Source organism: Ursus maritimus, unplaced genomic scaffold (genome assembly GCF_017311325.1).
Source record: "Ursus maritimus isolate PB19 unplaced genomic scaffold, ASM1731132v1 scaffold_9, whole genome shotgun sequence".
Lineage (NCBI taxonomy): Eukaryota > Metazoa > Chordata > Mammalia > Carnivora > Ursidae > Ursus > Ursus maritimus.
Genome location: NW_024427107.1, coordinates 80,524,265 through 80,545,293, shown reverse-complemented (window position 1 = coordinate 80,545,293; position 21,029 = coordinate 80,524,265). Strand labels below are relative to the sequence as shown.

The 21,029-nt window shown below is 56.7% G+C and overlaps 1 protein-coding gene across 2 annotated transcripts in view; it reads left to right on the top strand.

Moving 5' to 3' along the window:
- The window catches only part of ARHGAP39 (Rho GTPase activating protein 39), a 54,738-nt gene extending 33,726 nt beyond the window's left edge, over positions 1-21,012 (top strand). The window contains exons 4-11 of one of the 2 annotated variants that reach the window (XM_040625878.1): positions 1,892-3,245; positions 4,732-5,293; positions 13,302-13,394; positions 16,620-16,693; positions 18,005-18,204; positions 18,925-19,016; positions 19,432-19,601; positions 19,688-21,012. In XM_040625878.1, coding sequence (XP_040481812.1) covers positions 1,892-3,245; positions 4,732-5,293; positions 13,302-13,394; positions 16,620-16,693; positions 18,005-18,204; positions 18,925-19,016; positions 19,432-19,601; positions 19,688-19,882 — 2,740 coding nt within the window. In that variant the 3' untranslated portion in view covers positions 19,883-21,012. The remainder of the gene's footprint in view (positions 1-1,891; positions 3,246-4,731; positions 5,294-13,301; positions 13,395-16,619; positions 16,694-18,004; positions 18,205-18,924; positions 19,017-19,431; positions 19,602-19,687) is intronic. The other variant, XM_040625879.1, reaches the window with a different exon arrangement.
- Positions 21,013-21,029: the final 17 nt, after the last annotated feature.

Here is a 21,029-nt window from a genome sequence, read left to right as displayed (position 1 = left end):
AATTAAAACAACGAGATTCCATGACACGCCCGCTAGAATGGCCAAAATCCAGAGCGCCGACGACACAGATGCTGGTGAGGACGCGGAGCGACGGGAGCGCTCACCCGTGGCTGGCGGGAGAGCAGAACGGTGCAGAGACTCTGGAGGAGAGCGTGGACATGTCTCACAAAATTAGACTTGCTCTTGCCACGTGTTCCAGCAACCGCGTCCCGTGGTATTTACCCCAAAGAGTTGAAAACTTACACCCACATCGAGACCCGTGCATGGATGTATGTAACAGCTTTGTTCAGAATCACCAACACCTGGAAGCAGCCGAGTCGCCCTCAGCAGGCGGACAGATACGTGAACCGCGGCCCCTGCGGACCACGGAATGTTTCAGCGTTAGATAGAAATGCGCTCTCAGCCGTGGAAAGACGCGGGGGAACCTGAAACGCACGTTGCGAAGTGAGAGAAGCCAGTCTGGAAAGGCTCCACCGTGTGTGACTCCCAGTCTCCGACGTTCCGGAAAAGGCAGAACCCTGGAGACCGACGAGTGGTTGCAGGGGCTGGGAGGCGGGAGGGACAGTCAGAGCACAGAGGGCCTAGGGCAGTGAGACTGCCCCGTACGACGGTCTGCTGGTGGATACACGTCGTTCCACGTCTGTCCAAACCCACAGAAGGTCCGGCACCTGGAGTGAGTCCTGAGGTCAACTAGATGCTGGGTGATGAGGCTTCATGACGTGTGCCCGCGTGGGTCCATCGACTGTGACGAATGCACCACTCTGGTGGGGATGATGATGATGGGGACATTGTACATGATCGCGGTAGAGGGTATGAGGGAAAGCTCTGTACTTCCCCTCAGTCTTGCTCTAAAAACCAGTTTTTACGTCTATGCCCAGGTACAGAGTGTTGTGTTTATGTGAGGGCAGAGTCACAGGAGGGAGTCAGGCTTTTTGGAGCTCATGGGACCCTCTGTGGTTGAAAAGCAGGACCTGAGATGCTGAGGGGTGAGAGGTGGCCCACTGCCCTGTAGGAGCACAGGCAGGTGCTGGACCCGGGAGTGAGGCCTGCAGAGAAATAACCCTATCAAATCCAGAGTTAGGCCTCTGGGAGGGCCACCCCAGCTGTTGTAGAAATAGTTCTATGCCTGGTGCTGGGGTGCAACCAGGACAGACAGACAGACACACACACACGCGCGCGCGCGCGTGCCCACCCTTGCAGGGAGTGTCAAGATGGGCACCAGAGCAGGGGGAGCTGTGTGAGGACAGGAGGGCAGCTACGTAGGCTGCACTGCCCAGGAGTCAGGGCCCCAGCAATGAAGGGTGGACAGGCCATTTACAGGGAGCCTCCCAGCAACTATCAGGCCCCTGAACCCTGCAGCCCCCATTTGGGAGGTGAGGAGAACACTGAGAAATGACCAGGCCTCTTGGGCCCTAACCCCAGACACCCGTGAGGCCGAGGCCAGTCGGTAATGGGTTCAGGCTGGTAGCTGGGCCAGACTTAACATCTCCCCCTGCCAATAAGTAACTTGTGCCTGTCCCCCACTCAGGACCTCCCTCAGGTAACCTGTGCCTGTCCCCCACCCCCCAGGACCTCCCCCAGGTAACCTGTGCCTGTCCCCCACCCCCCAGGACCTCCCCCAGGTAACCTGTGCCTGTCCCCCACACCCCAGGACCTCTCCCAGGTAACCTGCGCCTGTCCCCATCCCCCAGGACCTCCCCCAGGTAACCTGTGCCTGTCTCCCACCCCCCCAGGACCTCCCCCAGGTAACCTGTGCCTGTCCCCACCCCCCAGGACCTCCCCCAGGTAACCTGTGCCTGTCCCCATCCCCCAGGACCTCCCCCAGGTAACCTGTGCCTGTCCCCATCCCCCAGGACCTCCCCCAGGTAACCTGTGCCTGTCCCCCACCCAGGACCTCGTCGCTTCGGTGGAATTCGGGCACCAAGGAACGCATGCTCATCAAAGTTGCAGACCGGGAGCCCAGCTTCCTCTCCTCCCAGGGCAATGGCTATGCCCTCGATAGCCAGCCTGGCAGCCGCTCCCGCAGACCCTCAGGTGGGCAGCACTCACCCAGCCTACAGACGTTCGCCCCCGACTCTGATGGCCCTGTCTTCTTCCCTGAGCGGCGGCCTTCGCCTTTCCTGAAGAGGGCTGAGCTAGGGAGCTGCTCCCCACTGCTGGCCCAGCCACGCAAGCCCACCAGCGACTCACAGCCCTCCTCCCCACGCTACGCCTATGAGCCCCCCCTCTACGAGGAGCCCCCTGTGGAGTATCAGGCCCCCATATATGACGAGCCCCCCATGGACGTCCAGTACGAGGCTGGTGGGGGCTACCAGGCCGGCTCACCCCAGCGGTCTCCAGGCCGCAAGCCACCACCCTTCCCACAGTCTCCCAAGCAGGGCTCTTCCTCACCCTACCAGCAGCTGGTGCTGACCAGGCAGAAGTGCCCCGAGCGCTTCCTGAGCCTGGAGTACAGCCCTGCGGGCAAGGAGTATGTGCGGCAGCTGGTGTACGTGGAGCAGGCCGGCTCCAGTCCCAAGCTGCGTGCGGGCCCGAGGCACAAGTATGCGCCCAATCCTGGAGGTGGCTCACTCCCGCTGCAGCCCAGCCCATGCGTGCTGCGGGATCAGCGCCTGGGGGTCTCCTCCGGGGACTACAGCAGCATGGAGGGGCCAGAGTTACGGCACACCCAGCCACCCGTGCAGCTGCCCCAGGCCCAAGATGACACTATGTCCTGGTCCAGCCAGCAGGACACCATGTCCTCAACAGGCTACTCCCCAGGCACACGCAAGAGGAAGAGCAGGAACCCTTCCCTGTGCCATGCCCCCAGCACCTCGTCCACTGAAGGCCCCGGGGACCGTGACCTCCTCGGTGAGCCGCCCCTGGCCGAGGAGCGGCCTCTGTGTGGGCCCAGCCTGGCCCCAGTGAAGCGTGCAGAGGGCAAGACGGGCGAGGCCGAGCCTTTCCTGGCGCAGGCACGGCTGGCCTGGGAGGCGCAGCAGGCCCACTTTCACATGAAGCAGAGGGGCAGCTGGGACTCGCAGCAGGACGGCTCGGGCTATGAGAGCGACGGAGCTGTGCCGCTGCCCATGCCTGGGCCTGTGGTGCGGGCCTTCAGTGAAGACGAGGCACTGGCCCAGCAGGAGAGCAAGCATTGGCAGAGGGGCGCCTTGGAGAGGCTTGCTTTCCCCCAAATCCTGCTCGAGAAAAGCGTCTCCGTGCAGACCAACCTGGCCTCGCCAGAGCCCTACCTTCACCCCTCACAGGTAGGGAGGCGCTGCCAGGGTCCCTGGGCAGAGGTGGGGCAGGTGGTGGTCCCCAGGCATGGCACAGCACTCAGCTCCTGGTGAGGCCTGGACAGCTGCTGGCAGGTCACCTGGTTGGTCAGAGGCCACACACTGACTCTATCCAGGCCATGGATGCAGGGAAGTCGGGGGACAGGTGGGCAGTCACCCAACCACTGAGCCCCTGAGCCTCTGTTCTCCCATCTGTGAACGGGCTCTCATGTGAGGAGCTATGCAGGTGGAGTGGCAGGTGCTCTGACAGGTGCTGCTCTTCTGCAGCAAGGAGAGGAGACCAGACACCTGGTCCTGGGGCCAGGACCTCATGCTGCAGTTGGAGCCAAAGCAGAAGCCTTGTCCTCTCTGGTCAGCGCCAGGCACGGGCATCAGTCAGGCTCTCTGAACCCATGTGCATCTTCTGTCTGGATCACGTCCTGGAGCTTTGTGTGGGCCAGTGTCCTAGTTCTCACCTCCTGACCCCCTGACCTTTCACACCAGTCTGCTGCATGAAGCCAAGGCTGAGGGTCTGCCCTGGCATCTGCTAAGAGTTGGCAATGGCCAGAGGGCCTCCCCGTGTTGGGCTCCCACAGCTCCACCAGGGAAGACCTGCCCAAGGGCCCAGTAGCCTTGGGAGGCCAGTGTCCCTGAGCAGGGTGTTTTAGTGCCCCTCTAGGGTGGAGAGCTCAGAGCAGTGTTTCTGTCCAAGCCAAGCTGTTACCCCAGTGACGCCTTGTACGGTTGTGCTGAGGACATTAGGGAGGTGGGGAGGGGCTTGGGACAAACCTTCCCTTCCCAGCATTGTGGGAAGCATCCTAGCCCCCTTGCAGGCTGGCCCTGCCACTGCCCGGCCTCACTGTGCCCGCAGTTCCATGTGGGGATCTTTGTTGGAAGGGTAAGGCTCTGTGACGGGGAGGGGCAGGCACTGTATTGGACCAGGAGAGACATCTTCGTTTCTCTGTGGAACTTTGCATCTCGGGGAACTTTGCTGCCCTTTTCATCTGTTTCTCACCCTCAGAGCTCAGAGAACTAGCAGAAGCCAGACAGGGCTAGCAGGAGGCAGTGCCCTTCCGCCATGCATGGGGTCCCGGCACCCTACATGGAGAGGGCAGCATCCCCTAGCATCTTCCCACCTGGGGCTAGTCAGCCCAGAAAGCCAAGGAAACATACGTGTGGCTTCCTCCCTCCCCCAGACCTGCACTGGATGTCCCCCCACCACCACTACCGACCCTCAGTTGCAGGAATACAGAGGGCGCTTCCTTTAGCCCTCAGGGTAAAGGTTGGAAGAAGGGCCTCTGTGGGTTCCCCTCCCCAGCCTTGGGCGAGGACCTAGCATGTGTTTATGAGGTGGGTAGAGCGCGATGAGGCACAAAGCTCCCCCAGCAGCCTCACAGCCAGCAGGGGAGGCCACACCTCTCTCCTGGCTGGGTCAGGTGGAGCCCACACCCCCTCATGGCCCCTCTGTCCTTCCCAGTCTGAGGACCTCGGCTCCTGTGCCCAGTTTGAGAGTAGCCGGCAGGCCCGCAGCGTCATGCCCAGCGCTAGCTGTGTGTTTCCCACCTTCACACTGCGCAAGCCGTCCTCAGAGACCGACATCGAGAACTGGGCCTCCAAGCACTTCAACACGCACACACAGGGGCTCTTCCGGCGGAAGGTGTCCATCGCCAACATGCTGGCCTGGAGCAGTGAGTCCATCAAGAAGCCCATGATTGTGACCAGTGACCGCCATGTGAAGAAGGAGGCTTGTGAGATCTTCAAACTGATCCAGATGTACATGGGTGACCGGCGTGCCAAGGCTGACCCACTACACGTGGCCCTGGAAATAGCCACCAAGGGCTGGAGCGTGCAGGGCCTACGGGACGAGCTCTATATCCAGCTGTGCCGGCAGACCACTGAGAACTTCCGCCTCGAGAGCCTGGCCCGCGGCTGGGAGCTCATGGCCATCTGCTTGGCCTTCTTCCCACCCACACCCAAGTTCCACTCCTACCTGGAGGGCTACATCTACCGGCACATGGACCCCGTCAACGACACCAAAGGTAAGGCCTGGTGCGCGAGACCCCTTGGCACCCTGGGCTTTGCCACCAGCTCAGGGAAGGGCTATGGCAAGAGCTTCCCAGTCTGCACTGGCAGCAGGTGTGTGGAGGAAGGCACAGTACCACCAAGCAGACACACATGTCCTCTGAGGGCCATGTCCTAGATTTCCACTGGGACGTGGGGTCCTCAGGGAGCCCTTCCTTGCCACTGAGGCTCTGAGAAGAATGACAGGCAGTCTTGGAACAGAGTCCCCAGCCACAGGCCAACAGGTCAGAGAGGAGGGGGATAGATGAGGACTGGCCTCCATGTCTCAGCCAGCTGGCATCCACTCTGCTGAGGCCTCCATACCTGTCAGTCTGCCTGGGGAAGGTACTTACTGTGCCTGTGTACTTACTGTGTTTGCTGTCAGACATACTGTGGCCTGGAGAGGTTGTCATCCCAGCCAGGCTCAGGCCATCTTTTGTGGGTGGGGAAGAGACGGGGCGGGGGGGTGGTCCTGGAGCAGGGTTCCTGAGAGCAGGGAGGAGCGTGGTGACCCAGGCATGCATCAGCCAGCACCAGGTCTGGCAAGAGCACTGCAAGCTGCTGACCTGGCCCTGAGCCACCCCAAGAAGTCAGAGGTTGGAGCAGCATGGGTAGCCACCTGCTGATGGCTGCCTGGGGCCAAGTGTGGGGCCAGACTCTGCCGAGGGCTCCTGAAAGCCAGGCATCAGGCTCGTCTGGTCCCAAACCTGGCCTGCTTTGGGGAGGACTCGGGGCCATGGTCCGGCTAAGCGGACAGTGCCTGTGCAACTGGCACAAGTCCTGTGCCACGCAGGGAGAGCGTGGGGACAGGGCCATAGGCAACACCTGCATCTGCCGCAGGCTGTCCACCACCCAGACAGTCATGGGTGTCCACAGGGCTTGGCCATGGAACCAGCATTCGGACACACAGGTGTGCAAATATATACGCTCACACGCTCTCCAGGCTCCTCTCTGGGAATGACTGTCTACCTTGATCTGGCCAGGGCATTGCCCCAGCCCAGGTGTGTGGGGCCAGGGTGTGTGCACACAGTGATGGGGGCTGCAGCTGCCAGGGTAGCGGGGGAGCCTCTGGAAAGTGTTTCAAGCACAGGCATCATCCAGCACATCAGCCGTTCGGTGACAGATCTCAGAAGCCGTGAGATTTCCACTGAGGCATGTGGTTTTGGGGGTTGGTTGGTTTGTTTTTAAGATTTATTTATTTTGAGAGAGAGAGAGAGAGAGAGAAGGTGCCTGGTTGGGGGAGGGGCAGAGGGCCAGAATCCTCAAGCAGACTCCCCGCAGAGCACGGAGCCCAACGTGGGACTCGATCTCACAACCCATGAGATCATGACCTGAGCCAAAACCAAGAGTCATATGCTCAACCAGCTGAGCCAACCAGGCGCCCCTAACTGAGGCATGTGGTTTTTGAGGCAGGGTCACTGAACACAGCAGATGGGTCTCCCCAGGTGTTTCCCCAGCATGGAAAACATGCAGCCTGGTGGGCAACCTGGGTCTGCCTCGTTTGCCTCACTCTTCTCAGGCCTTTCCAGGACAAGGTGGGCCCCCGTTAGCTTCATGGTTCGCTTCAGCCTGTTTCTCAGAGGCCTTAAAGTGTGTGTCCACTGCTTAGCACATAGCCCTTGGGACCTCAGGGAGCACTTGCTAAGGAAAAAGGTGAGTGAGCAATGAATGGACAGAGGCCAGAGGCTCCTGGGGCCATTCCTGCCAGCCAGGTGGGGCTCCTATGGGGAGCGGGGAGCTTGAGCTCCAGGCCCCGTGCTGGGCCCAGCAGGACACTCCTCATGGCACAGAGGTTTGTGGGCCTTTGTCCTAGGGTCTGCACCATGGGGATGGGGCTGGAGTATACGAGGGAATTGGTGGTCAGCCTGGACATATGTGGCTTTGAACATCTGCCCACCCTGAGGGAGGCCCGGGTGGTCTCAGCACCACATGTTCTTAGGCTGCAGAGGGAGATTGGGTCTGTGTGGTCCCACCAACAGGAGCCTGCTTCTAGGCTGTGGGATCTGATCTCACATATATGATACAGGGCTGCCTTCCAGCCAGAAGCCAACCCCAGGACCATTCCTGGGTAGGCATCTGCTATAGGCCCTCCTCAGTGTTGAGCCAGAGGAGAGGCCTTGTGCACGTCAGGAACAGGCGTGCTGGCTGGTGGTCAGGAAGGCAGGTCCCATCAGCCCACAAGGATGGAGCCTGTGCTTGGAGAAAGGAAACTGCAGCCTGTGTCAGGGTCACTGGCAAGGGCAGAGCTGAGCCTAGCTCCCGAGTGGCGCTGTAGCCTGAATCATGCTGCCTGACTGAGCCTCAGAGATCTTTGATTTCATTTGCCAGCACATGTGTGATATCTGCTGTGTAGTCACCATTGCAAGGGACCAAGGCGCCAATGCAGTGAACCCCAGCTCACATGTCTGCAGACCCCCAGCTTCGCCTTGTCTCATACATGGCCGCACCTTTGTGCCAGCCACCAGCAGGGTGCTGTCACAGCTCGTGTCCTTAGGACCTCCCTCGCAGGCTTTCAGCAGACGTCAGACTGCAGCTGTCCCGCGTGCTCCATGCAGCAGCACTGTGGAGGGGTGCAGACCCTAAGGAGTTTCCTTCACCATTCATGTGTTCAGTAAGACTTGGGGTTTCCACATAAAGGTGTCGGATGGAACACATGCATTTACTTGGACGCTACCTTGAAGTCCTGCTAAATGAACAGGGGAGGGATTTTTTAAAGGAGAGGGAAAAAATAAATAAAACGAAGGGAATGTGAAACGGTGCAGCCGCTGTGGAAAACAGTTTGGCAGTTCCTCAAAAAAATTAAAAATAGAATTACCATAAGATCCATCAATTGTACTTCTGTGTATATACTGGAAAGAATTGAAAGCAGAGACCTGAACAGATAGATACTTGTACATTCAGATTCATGGCGGTTTATTCACAACAGCCGAGAGGCGGAAGCAACCCCAGTGTTCATCAGTGGATGAATAGATAAATAAGGTGTGGTCCATCCATACAATGGAATATTATTCAGCCTAAAAAGATGCAGGGAATTCTGACACAGGTACAACATGGATGAAACTGGAGAACATTATACCCAATTCAAAAAATACTGTATGAGTCCACTCTTAAGAGGTCCCTAGAATATTCGTATTCATAGAAACAGAGAGAATGGTGGGTGCCAGGGGCTAGGGGAGGGACAGGTGGAGAGTTGTTTAATGGCTATGGTGTTTCCATCAGCCTGATGAAAAAGTTCTGGAGATGGACAGTGGTGATAGTTGCACAACAGTAAACGCACTGAATGCCATTGAACTGTACAATGAAAAATGGTTGTAATGGTAAATTTTATCTTACGTATATTTTACCACAATAAAAATAAGGAAAGCCCACAAGGACAAAGAGAATGAACACTATGTTTTGGAAGCTGAAAACTGCAAGGACAAGTGGCAGGAAGCTGACTTGGCAGACCAAGACAGGTGGATCCCAAGCAGACAGTGACAAAGCTAAGAAGCTGAACCAGGTGGCAAACCCTTAAAAGCTCCATAGTGGGTGGAGCCAGCTGCCTCTAGCAGTGGTTCTGGAAGTGTGTGATCTTGAAGCTGAAAACAAAAGAACTAGTCAAAAGTCTGTTTAAAGAAACAAAGCAGCTACCATACAGTTGGTGAGAGCATAGATTCTGGACCCAGAGCATTTGGACTCAAATCCCAGCCACATTTTCAAAATAGGCAATAAAACAAGTCTCAATAAATGCTAAAAAGGCAAATCATAGAAAGTGTGTTTTCTAGTCACAACAGAATCAAATCAGTTATCAGTAACAGTAAGATATCTAGAAAATCCACAAATACCTGGAAACTGAAGAGCATACTACTGAATAGCCCATGGGTCAAATAAAAACCTACAGGGATGGGGCGCCTGGGTAGCGCAGTCGTTAAGCGTCTGCCTTCGGCTCAGGGCGTGATCCCCGAGTTCTGGGATCGAGTCCCACATCGGGCTCCTCCGCTGGGAGCCTGCTTCTTCCTCTCCCACTCCCCCTGCTGTGCTCCCTCTCTCGCTGGCTGTCTCTCTGGCTGTCAAATAAATAAATAAAATCTTAAAAAAAAAAAAACCTACAGGGAAATTAGGAAGTATTTTGAATTGAAAGAAAACATGTTAATAGTGGGTTGCAGCCACCGCAGTTATCTAAATACCTGTACTCTAAAATAAGAGCTCAAATCAGTGGCCTTAGTTTCTATTTTAAGAAACTTAAAAAATTATACTAAAAGCAAGCAGAAGAAAGAAAATACTGAAGATCAGAGTAGAAATCAGTGAAAGTGAAAACAGAAAAACGGCAGAAAATCAATGAAACAAAAAGCTAATTCTTTGAAAAGATTGATAAAATTGATAAATCTCTAGCCAGACTGATCAGGACAAAAAGAAAACGTAAATTATCAATATCAAGAATGGGAGGTGATGTCACTACAGATTCAAATGTCAAAGAATAATAAGATGAACGACTTGATGCAGTAAATTTGACAGTTTAGAGGAGATGGACAGAGTCTTTGAAAGACACAAACTACCAAAGATTGCTCGATAAGAAATAGACAACAAAACAAACAAACAAACGTGTAGCTATTAAGGGAATTAAATTGGTATTTAAAACCTTCCCACAAAGAAAATTAAAGGCCCAAATGGCTTCACTGGTACATTTTACCAAACAGTACATTGTTTGTAGAGCAACTCTTCACACTCACTGAGAAAATTGAAGTGCATGGAATATCTCCCAATTCATTCCATACCAGAATTATAAAAGGACATTACAAAAAAAGAAAAGCGCGACAGTATCCCTTCTGAACATAGAACAGAAATTTTTAATGGTATTTTAGCAAATTGAGTCCGACAATATATAAAAAAGATAATGCACCTTGAATAAATGAAGTTTATCTGAATGAAAGGTTAGTTTAACATTAAAAAAATCAACCACTGTAATCTGCCATAGCAACAGAGTGAAAAAGAAAGACCACGTGGTCATCCCAGTAAGCGTAGGGAAAGTATTTGGCAAAAATCCAACATTTCCATTCCTGATAAAAATTCTAAACAAACTAGGAACAGAAGGGAACCTCCTCAACTGACAAAAGGCAAATATCTTTTTAAAACCCTACAGTACCCAAAAGAACGGAAAGTGAGAACTCAGGTAGATACTTACACACCCATGTCCATAGCAGCATTATTCACAGTAGCCAACAAGTGGAAACAACCTATGTGTCCAGCAGGTGCATGAATAAGCAAAATGTGGTCTGTCAGTACAGTGGAATATTTTGCAGCCATAAAATGGAGTAAAGTTCTGATACGTGTAATAACATGGGAGAACCTTGAAAAGTTATTCTAAGTGAAAGAAGCCAGATACAAAGGGGCAAATACTGTACAACTTCTATGAAATATCTAAAATAAGCAAATTCATAGAGACAGAAAGTAGATTAAAGGTTACCAGAAGCTGGGAGAGGGGGAATGAGGAGTTTTTGTTTAATGGGTACAGGGTTTCTGTTTGTGATGATGTAAGAATTTTAGAAATAAATGTGCTGGTGGCTGCATGACATTGTGAATGTACTAGAGGCCACTAAATTATACACTTAAAAATGGTTAAATGGCTACATTTTTATGTTTATATTTTACCACAGTTAAAACAAAAAACACCTCTAGCCAGCATCATACTTAACGGGGAAAGACTGAATGCTTTCCCCCAAGATCGAAAACAGGGCGAGGACCTCCAGCCCCACTGCATCAACTCCGTGTCATGCTGGAGGGCCAGTCAGTGCAAAGGCATGGAAGAGAAATAAAAGGCATCCAGACTGGAAAGGAAGTGTGCAATTGTCTTTATTCACAGGCCACACAATCTTCTGTGGGATGTATAAAAATACTGTGAGTTTAGAAAGTTTGCAGGATGCAAGACGAATATATAAAAGTTAATCGTGTTTCTACATAATAGCAACAAGCTACTAGAAATGGAAATTTTAAAAATATCATCTGGGGGTGCCTGCTGGCTCAGCAGGTGGAGAATGAGACTCTTGATCTTGGGATCGTGGGTTTGAGCCCCACATTGGGTGTTAAGATTACTTTGAAATAAAATCTTAAAGAAAAAATTCCAAAGTAACATTTAAAAATATACTACTGAGAGATAAATCTGACAAAAGCTATCTAAGACTTCTATGCTAAAAACTCCCAAACATTACTAAAAGTCAGGAAAGCCTAAGTTAATGGAGAGAAGTACCATGTTTATGACTCAGAAGACTCAATAGTGTCAAGATGTTACTTCCACCCAAATTGATGTATTTTCAATCCTAACCAAAATCTTAAGTTTTTTTTAATTTAGAAATTAATAGACTGATTCTAAAATCCATAGAAAATGCAGAAGACCTAATAGCCAAAATAACCTTTGAAAAAGAAGACTGACCCTACCCTACTTCAAGTCTTGTCATAAAGCTACAGTAGCCAGGAGAATAAGGTGTTGGCGTAAAGGTAGACAGTAGATCTGTGGGACACAACAGAGTCCAAAATTAGGTCCAGACATACGTAGTCCATTCTTTTACACAGAGATGCGAAGGCACTTCAGTGAAGAAGGACAGTGCCTTCCTCAGATGGTGCTGGGACAGCGGATGTCCAAATGCAGAGATGGGCTTCAAACCATACTTTGTGCCGTATGCAAAAACTAGCTCAAAATAGATCATAAACCAGAATATAAAACCTAGAACTTTAAAACTAGAACAAAATACAGAAATTTTTTCTTGAGTTAAGCAAAGGTTTTTATGTGTGACTGTAAAAGCACTATCTATGAGGGAAGAACACTGAGACATTGGACTTGAACGAAATTAAATCTGCTCAAGAGACACCATTAAGAGAAGGAGAAGACCCAACAGTCACAGACAAGCAAGAAGAGGCTTGGAGTGTCCTGTGGTGGCAAATCAGGGGTGGAGGCATTGGTGTGGGGCTATTTGGGGGAAGTGTATACACAGGGTACTACACAAACGTGTCTGTCCTGGCTCTGTCAGCACCCCAGTAGCAGTGAGCACACCTCACCCCCAGATCTTGGGTTTCTGCTATTCTTTTCCATTCAGGGAACCAGGGCTCCTTGGAGAAACAGCTGAATCTAGGGCTGGGGGGGTGGGGGTGGCAGAGCGTGTCACAGGACACAGGAGCCAACAGAAAGGGCCCTCAGTGGCCGAAGCTGGAGCCATTTAAGCAGAAAATGAAGTTGTGTTGGAATATAACCCACAGTGTAAAATGACGCATCCACAAGTCCGTACTGATAAAACGCTCCAGTAGATAAGCCAGCGATCTCCCGTGCAGAAGAGTAACAGATAGTTTGCGTGGATGGGCCGTGGTCAGAGAAGAGCTCCCAGCCTTCGCATGGCCTGTGTGTAGAGACTCACTCCCAGAGAGCACAGGATGCAGGGGGATGAAGGGCTCCCTGACAACAGTGCTAAGTTATTTTGTGCAGAGTGGGAGTCACACCCAGATCAGTCTGAGACGCCTGCCGTGTCGCTCCATGCCTCCAGCTCGGCTCAGAAGCCTGGGACCCCTGAGTGCGGCCGGCCATTCAGGAGCCAGATGGCTGGCCTGGGGGCTCCTGAAGCCCCAGAGGATCAGAAGCATCTCCTCCCTGTTGCCCTTCCCTGCATCTTCCTGCCCACCTCCCGCATGAGGAGAGCCAGCTTTCTGGTCGACAGTGCTCAGAAGGGCCCCAGTACCTACCCCAGCCACGTGGTCCAGACCTGCTCCCACACACAGCCACACATCTGTGTGGGTACACACACTGCAGCACTCCTGGGCTGGGCTCTCCTCAGTCCCAGGTGCACATTGACCACAGCCCTGCTTCCCTTTGAGGAATCCAGCAGGGGTGAAGTACCTTCCCAGCTGACTGGGGTCAGCCCCAAGCAGGTCCAGGGGCCTCCTGGCCAGCCACATCGGGACCCGCGTGGGCATGCATTCCTGGCGTTGTGTTCTGTGGTCCTCATGGCTCTGTTTGCTCCCCAGTGACGCAGCATATGAAAGCGCTCCTGGAAAGGAACACTAAGAAGAAATCCAAGTTGAGAAAGAAACCCAAGCCTTATGTTGAGGAACCGGATGGTAGGGCCTCTCCCCACAGCCCCTGTGCACTGTGTCTGCACAGCTCTGCTCTCCGGCCTAGGCCGCCTGGCCTCCTTTCTCTAACCGCTTCTGGGCTGGAAGGGGTATTGGTGGGGTGGCACTAACCATCAGGCCTGTGGGCTTCTGTGCCGTCCGGAGGCCCAGGTCACTGAAGGGGCTTCCGTGGGAGGCCACACCTGCCCTGTGCCTTTCTCCGTGGTGCTCAGAACAATTTCCAACTTGCACGCTGGGCTCTCAGTGGGGAAGGGTGTGAGGACAAACTGGGCAAGGCCTGCTGGAAACACACCCTAGGTGAGTGTTTGCTGAGGAGGTGCCCTGTGGGCAAGTGCGTCCCCAGACCTGACCTCCAGCCTGGCCCACCCTGGGGCAGGGCGTGGAGCCTGGCATTCCTTCCTTGGTGGGACCCCAGGGATTTCCCAGCTTCCCCCACCAGCCCTGCCCTTCCCCTGGGCCCTGGCCACACCTCCATCCCAACCACTGTTTCAGCTCCAGGAACCCCTGTTAACCCAGGGCTGTGCCCTCCCTGCTGAGGGAGCTGGTGGTCTCACTGCTCCTGTGTCAGCGTCCCCTCCTAGCACCAGGGCTCTGGGACCAGCCCTGACCCCACCTCCGGCACTTCCTCCAGCCTTGGTACATACACCTCGTTCTCCAAACGTGCCCCACTTCTCGTCCTCTAATACCACCAAACCTCGACACCCCTTCCTCTGGGAAGCTGTCTGGCTGCACACTGCTCTTGGCAAGAGAGGGTAGCTGCAGTCCAGGATTCCCAGCTGCCCTTGCACCACACCCATCTGGAACAGGAGTGGAAGGGGCTCTGAGCTCCTGCTGGAGTCTGTCCGGGAGTCAGGTTGCAGCAGGGAGGTGGACCTGGCCTGGGGCTGAGCAGAACACTAGCCCAAGTTGGGTAGTGAGGAGGGAGCTTAGAAGCCCCAGGACCCCAGTGTCAGCACCAAGAGGTGGCAGTGGTAGGTTCTGGCCACACCCAGCAACTTTTCAGGCTTAAAGCCAGGGCTCAGGGGCACTAAGGCCCCCCTGGCACAGCAGCATAGACTGGGAGAGCTGCTTCTGTCGGTCCTTCTGTGGGCCACTGTCTCCCCACCTCTAAGAGTGGGTATGGGTATGCTCTGGTGAGGCTCGGTCAGGTCAGTGGGCCTGAAGCAGAGCACCCCACACCATCGTGAGGGTCTCCCTGGGCTGGCCATAGGCACTGCACATCCTCCCAGGCACTCAGCAGACATCCCACAGCCATGGCCCGGGAAGCCACGCCCCTGGTGGTACAGGGTGCAGGGGCACTCCTGGGACTCGGCTCACACAGCCTCAGTCCTGTCCACCCACAAAAGCGGATACCGGCAGCTGCTGTCTGCTGAGCTGTGCACCAGACTCCAAGGTCAGCCCTTCACGAGTACTGGTGGTCGGTGTCATCCCTGTCCCCATCCTATGGGGGAGGAAGCTAAGGCCCAGAAAGGCTGCCTCGTGACCGGGTTCACCAACCGAGAGTGGCAGGCCCAGGATCTTCAGATCACAGTCTGTTGGAGAGGCCCCCAAGACAGGAGGTCAGGGCTCACTCGCCCAAGGGAGGGGTAGGCACACCCCCAGTCTGCAGCCTGCTCCTTGCTGCAAGGTGCTTCCTGGGCTCCTAGTGGCCAGTGGGCAGCCCAAGGCCCCCTTTGCCTTCCAGGCCCCGGGAGCCTACTGCTGAGGAAGGCCAGGTCGGCCTGTGGCAGACAGGTCCAGGTGCTGTGTCCTGAGCTGCTAGCAGAGGCTGCAGCGAGGATTCTCTGCTGGGGGTCTGTGGACCCCCAGGGAGCAGGAACAGACTCTCCAGGGAGAATGAGAAATGCTGGCTTTCACTCTGATTACTCTAAAAAAGAATCCCCTTGCTACTTAAAATGGTAACACTGTTCTGTGATCATTCAAAATGAAAAGATTTTCGTGGGCTAAGCCATGGTTATGTTTTTTACACTGGGGTCCAAGGACCTCCACGTGCTCAGACGTCCACAAGAAACTGCTTCCTTTAAAAGACTGGGGTATTTGGATTTGAGACCTGGGTCTAGCGGCTGCCCTCTGGCAGGCAGGCAGGCACTGGGGCAGGTGGGCCCAGCAGGGGCAGAGCCTTCCAGAGAGGGGGCCAGTTCTGAGTTTGGAGGTACACCCTCCAGCTTTTCTGTCTCTGTGGGTCCGTGGCACCTTGGGTTGGGTCGCTCCTCTGGGCTTCATCTCATTATGTGTCTTGGTTTTCTCGCTGCTTCTCCTTCCCTTGCCTTGCCCGGGCCAGGAAGGATGCCACACACATTTCAGACCCACCCTGTGTGGGATCTCCTCCTCCGCTGCCTCTCCCCCCACCCTTTTGCTTCTCTCTCCTTCCCCTCATTTCTGTATCTGGAGAACCTCCTGGCCAAGGTCCCTGAGGTCCTTGCCTTCAGAATGCCACCTTGGCCATCCCTCCATGACCACCAGCCAGAACTTCTGCCAGGGGCCAAGTTTTAGGAAAGCCCCCTCCCTCGAGAAAGGAGGCTAGTCCTCTCCCTGCCTCCTTCAGCCCTCAGGCAGAACCTAGAGGTGTCTTTCCGTGTCATGGGCCTTCCAGTGACCCCTAGGCTCAGGACGTGGGGCATCCCCTCCATGCTCACCCTCCTTCCACACGCCACCCATCCCCTCGGTCTCCCTTTCCATAACTGCTGCCCTCCGTTGAGAGGGATGGGGCTCTGCAGGCTGAGGCCTCTCTCCCGGCCGGCTGGAGGCAGGGCTACAGGAGTTGGGCCTGCTGTCCAGCTAGCCCAAAGTCCACTCCCCAGTACTGGCCCAAGGCAGGGGGCCCTGTTGCCTGTGGAAAGGACCCTTCTTAGGGACTCCCCAGGGCTAGCCTGCAAGGGGAACATGGGGTTTGGAGGCCCTGGGGCCCGTGTCCTGACCTGTCAAAGGGAATGAGCCTCACTCCCAGCCTGCCCTTCTTGGCAGCGGGAAGCGCGGGTGGGCTGGCAGAGGCCTTACTTCCCAAGCCTGGCTGCTTGAGGTGAGGGAAGTGCCCCTTGCCTCTTCACGTGGGTTTCTGCTCTAAAGGACGTAAGAGTGTGAGGACCCACTGCCCCCAGGCAAGTGGTAGGCGGGGACCTGGCCAGGCCAGCCCAGCTGCCTCTCCTCACCCCTCCTGATGCTCCACTCCCCACATCCACGCCAAGCCAACCAGCACCTGTTCTTTTCCAGGGGTGGCGATAAGCACATATGCCAAGTACTGTTACCACAAGCTGCAGAAGGCGGCCCTGACTGGGGCCAAGAAGGTATGAACTCCCCCAGGACAGCCGGGTGTGGGTGGGCAAGACCTAGACGGGGTGCAGAGGGAGGCCTCAACAGGCAGCCCTCACATCCTGGGGAATGCCCTGCCCTCCTGGAGCCCAGCCGGCGGGGGGGCGGGGCATGTGATGGCGCACAGTATGGAAGGTGCTCCAGAGAACCCCCCGAGGCAGGCAGCTGGGGAAGGCCTTGGGTAGGGACTGCACCCCAAGTGCAGGAGCCAGTGCAGACAAAGGGGCGTGTGGCTAGGCCAGGGCCTCGGGGCTTTTAGCCCAAGTGAGGATGACTGGCTTGTCAGTCTTGGGCTGGTGCAGTGAGATGCAAAGGGAAGGCACGGCTGTGAGTAGGCCAAGAGACGACCCTTCTCAGCGGGGACCCTCACCCTGGCAGGCTGCATCTGGATGCAGGGAAGGCCAAGCCTTGGACTGCAGGGCAGGCTCAGAAGACCACTATGTGCCCCTTCACTCACACTGGCCCACCCACCTGGCCAAGAGCCCAGACCCATTACAGGCTCCTTCCACACTGGCAACCAGGGTTGGGCAGAGGGGCAGGTGGTCCCAGTAGTGATCTCCCTAGCCTCCTCTCTGACACCCATTCTGCCACTGGGCTTTCATAGTGCCCCCCAGAGCTTGAAAGCCACACCCCTTCCACTGCCTCTCTAGAGAACAGGCCTCAGTCACACCAGACAGCTGGACCTTGTTCCCTGGTCTTAGGATGTGTGGCTCTTGGCCCTCTTCCCCTCTATCCCCCCTCCTCCCTTTCAACCCACCACCCCTACCCAGAAGCCCCTCGGGCGCTCCTGTGTCTGACCCTTCCCCCATTGTCCCAGAGCCTGGCTGCCCCTCCCCTCTTCTCCCTCCTAATTCACTGCTCTAGCCCTGCCACTGGAGGTTGCTGCCTGTCCCCACCTCCGGCTTCTCCCCCTCACCTCCACCCCAGGTGGTCTCACATGGTCCAGATCAGCCAGCCTGGCCCCTCTATGGCCCCAGGCAGCTCTCATTCCAGGAGTCACTCCCACCTTCCTCCTATGTGAGGGATGGGGCCACCTGAAGATTTAGGACACAGTAGGTGGCCCAGCAGGGTGCCCCTTCCCCAATGATTTGGGGACCAGGGAGTTGGGGGCACCCCCAGCTCTGACTAGACGTGCTCCTGGAGTTACCAGGGGTGAGAGGACAAAGGGAGAGGGGAGGGTGGCCAAGCCAGGGGCAGCCCTGGGAGGGGTGCGGGGGTGGGGGAGGGAAGGCTGGGAGCAGGGCCGCAGGACCACACCAGGACAGAAAGCTGGGCTGTCTTTGCAGGGGCTGAGGAAGCCCAACGTGGAGGAAATCCGGCATGCCAAGAACGCTGTGTTCAGCCCGTCCATGTTCGGCAGTGCGCTGCAGGAGGTGATGAGTATGCAGAAGGAGCGGTACCCTGACCGGCAGCTGCCCTGGGTACAGACGCGTCTGTCTGAGGAGGTGCTGGCGCTCAACGGTGACCAGACGGAAGGCATCTTCAGGTACCCCACAATCTGGGCCCTGGGTGTGGGGGGCCTTGGGCGTCTCCGCTGTGTGTCTCAGGCAGGCAGGAGCCATCAGGCACCAGGACCACTGGGCCGACTTCCGTGCCCCAGCCCTGGGTTTTGGGGCCACGAGACCCATGCCCCTTCCTGGGAATAGCCAGAGAGGCCCCCCCATAAGACGCCATCATGTGGGCAGGAAGGGACACCCTGGAGCAAATGGAAGGGCCACTGTGCAGCCCGGAAAGGCAGGGCAGGGCCCCATCCTTAGGACGCAAGTCAGAGAACCATTCCCCTGAATGGCAGCATGCCTGAACTTAGGAGGGTCAGCCAAGGACAGTGCCTCTGTAAAAATGGCCATCAGGGTTCCAGAGGGCACTTGGACAGCAACCACAGGCAGGGCCTGAGCCGTGAGCCTGAAAAGACACAGCAGCAGCCAGCGATGGTGATCGCTTGTGAGGAGGGATGACAGCCCCTGCCCCATGGGGCATAGCACAAGCCCTGCTACCTGCTGTCATGACTCGCCTACCCAAGCCCCACGAGGAGAGCTGGGGAATCTGAGGCTTGCGGGTTTGAGCCTCAGTGGCCCTGCTAATAAAGGCATCTGCATGGGGGTGGCCAGCAGAGGGAAGTGGGACAGCAGTCAGGATGTATGGGGGAGGGGCCCGACCAAGGGCAAGGCAGAGTCCTCCTCGGTGAGACCCACCCTGTGCTCGGCAGAGTCCCTGGGGACATTGATGAGGTGAACGCCCTGAAGCTACAGGTAGACCAGTGGAAGGTGCCGACAGGCCTGGAGGACCCCCACGTCCCTGGTAAGCCCCATTCCCCTAGGAGCTGGAGCAGGCCTGGTCCGGGCAATTGGGACATTTGGGTTCCCCCTTGTGCCCCTAGTGATGCCTGGCTCCCGGTCCGTTTCCAGCACAGACAACCCCTGCCCACCGTACAGTCTCCTGGGGGCCCTCCTTCCGGCCTTGCCTGCCGCTCTCCTTCACTTCCTGCGTCAGCCCCCAGCCCCCGGGCCCAGGCAGGCCCTCGGGAGCACCAACGCGCCAGGGTCCGGGCGCCTGCAGTCTGGCCCAGCACTCCCGCTCGCCACGCCGCATGCCGCCCTTCCCTTGCCGCCCTTGCCCGCTGGCCCCTGTCGGCTCCCGCCCCGCGCGGGGGAGCCCGCCCGGCAGGCTGTCCTGAGCGCCCACCGCCCCACCCCCGCCCGCGCTGTGTCCGCAGCTTCGCTGCTGAAGCTGTGGTACCGCGAGCTGGAGGAGCCCCTGATCCCGCACGAGTTCTACGAGCAGTGCATCGCGCACTACGAGAACCCCGAGGCCGCCGTGGCCGTGGTGCACGCGCTGCCCCGCATCAACCGCCTGGTGCTCTGCTACCTCATCCGCTTCCTTCAGGTACGCGGCGGGGCACGGGGCACGGTGCGGGCACGGGGCACGGTGCGCGGCGGGGCCCGGCCCACCCTCCCGTCCCCTCCGCGCAGGTGTTCGTGCAGCCCGCCAACGTGGCCATCACCAAGATGGACGTCAGCAACCTGGCCATGGTGATGGCGCCCAACTGCCTGCGCTGCCGATCGGACGACCCGCGCGTCATCTTCGAGAACACTCGCAAGGAGATGTCGTTCCTGCGCGTGCTCATCCAGCACCTGGACACCAGCTTCATGGAGGGCGTGCTATAGCACGTGCGCCCCGAGGACCGAGGGTGGGGACGGAGCCAACGCTCGGTGCGCCCGGGCAGGGGAGCACGCGGGGAGGGGGGAGGGAACGCCCCAGCCGCGGAGGCAGCATGCCAGGCCCCGCCCATGCCCGCCCCAGCCCCGGAAGCCCCCAACTCTCCCACCCAGGCCCTCGGCCTGAGGACGCAGCCGGGGCAGAGGGCCCGTGGGAAGGGCGCCCCTGGGCCGCCGCCCACGCCGCCGCCTAGTGGCCAGTTCCTTGGGCACCGCCCCGCCCACCGCCGGCCGGTCAGCCCCGAGAAAGTGCCTTCTGTTTCCTGGAGCCAAGTGACACTGCCCCTCCCGGCCGGCCTGAGAGCACACGCCGCCCTCCCCTGGGGCGAGCTGCCTCGCTGGGGCGCCTGCGCTCAGCCTGGCCCTGCCCTAGGCCCTGCCCGGCTGCCCCTCTTTCCTCTGCCCCGCACTTTCCCTCAGTCCCCTTCCTGGCCTGTGGCCTCCTCAGCCCCACCACCCCCACCCCGCCACCTGCGGCCTCCATCATCGAGACTGCACAGGAATTGGGGGCCCCAGGGCACTTGGCTGTCCATCGCCAGAGCAGGGCCAGGCAGGCTCTCTCTGGGTGGGGAGGGGCCCCCAAACCAAAGTCCTCTGGGTGGGGGGCAGGGTTGGGCAGGCATTCTTGGGGCAGGGTGGGGGAGGGGCAAGAGTATTTTTTCTTCGTGTAACTATAAATTCAGATTCTATCCAGCACACCAACCCGCCTGTGTATAAAGATATAGAGGGAAAGATATAAGAACTAAGTTTGCTAATGACATAGTTTTAATCCAAATGCTATTTATCTCTGAGCCGTCCTAGCCTGTCCTCTGTGCAGAGCAAGTTGATATCACCCCTTCATTTTCTTCGCCACTTTCTTGGCTTCTGACCAAAAACCAAACCCTGCCCCATCCCCATCTGGGACCTGCAGTGAAAGAGAGGGAAGGAACCCCGAGCTGGGGAACCAGGGAGCGCGTCCAGGATTGCCCTTCCTCAAGGCGAGAGCTGGGGGTAGGAGGTACCTAGACTCTCAGTTTGTACATTTTCCATTTTGGAATTTTGAGTTCCAATTGTAAAACTTAATTTCTCCCCGGTTTATATATATATATATATATAT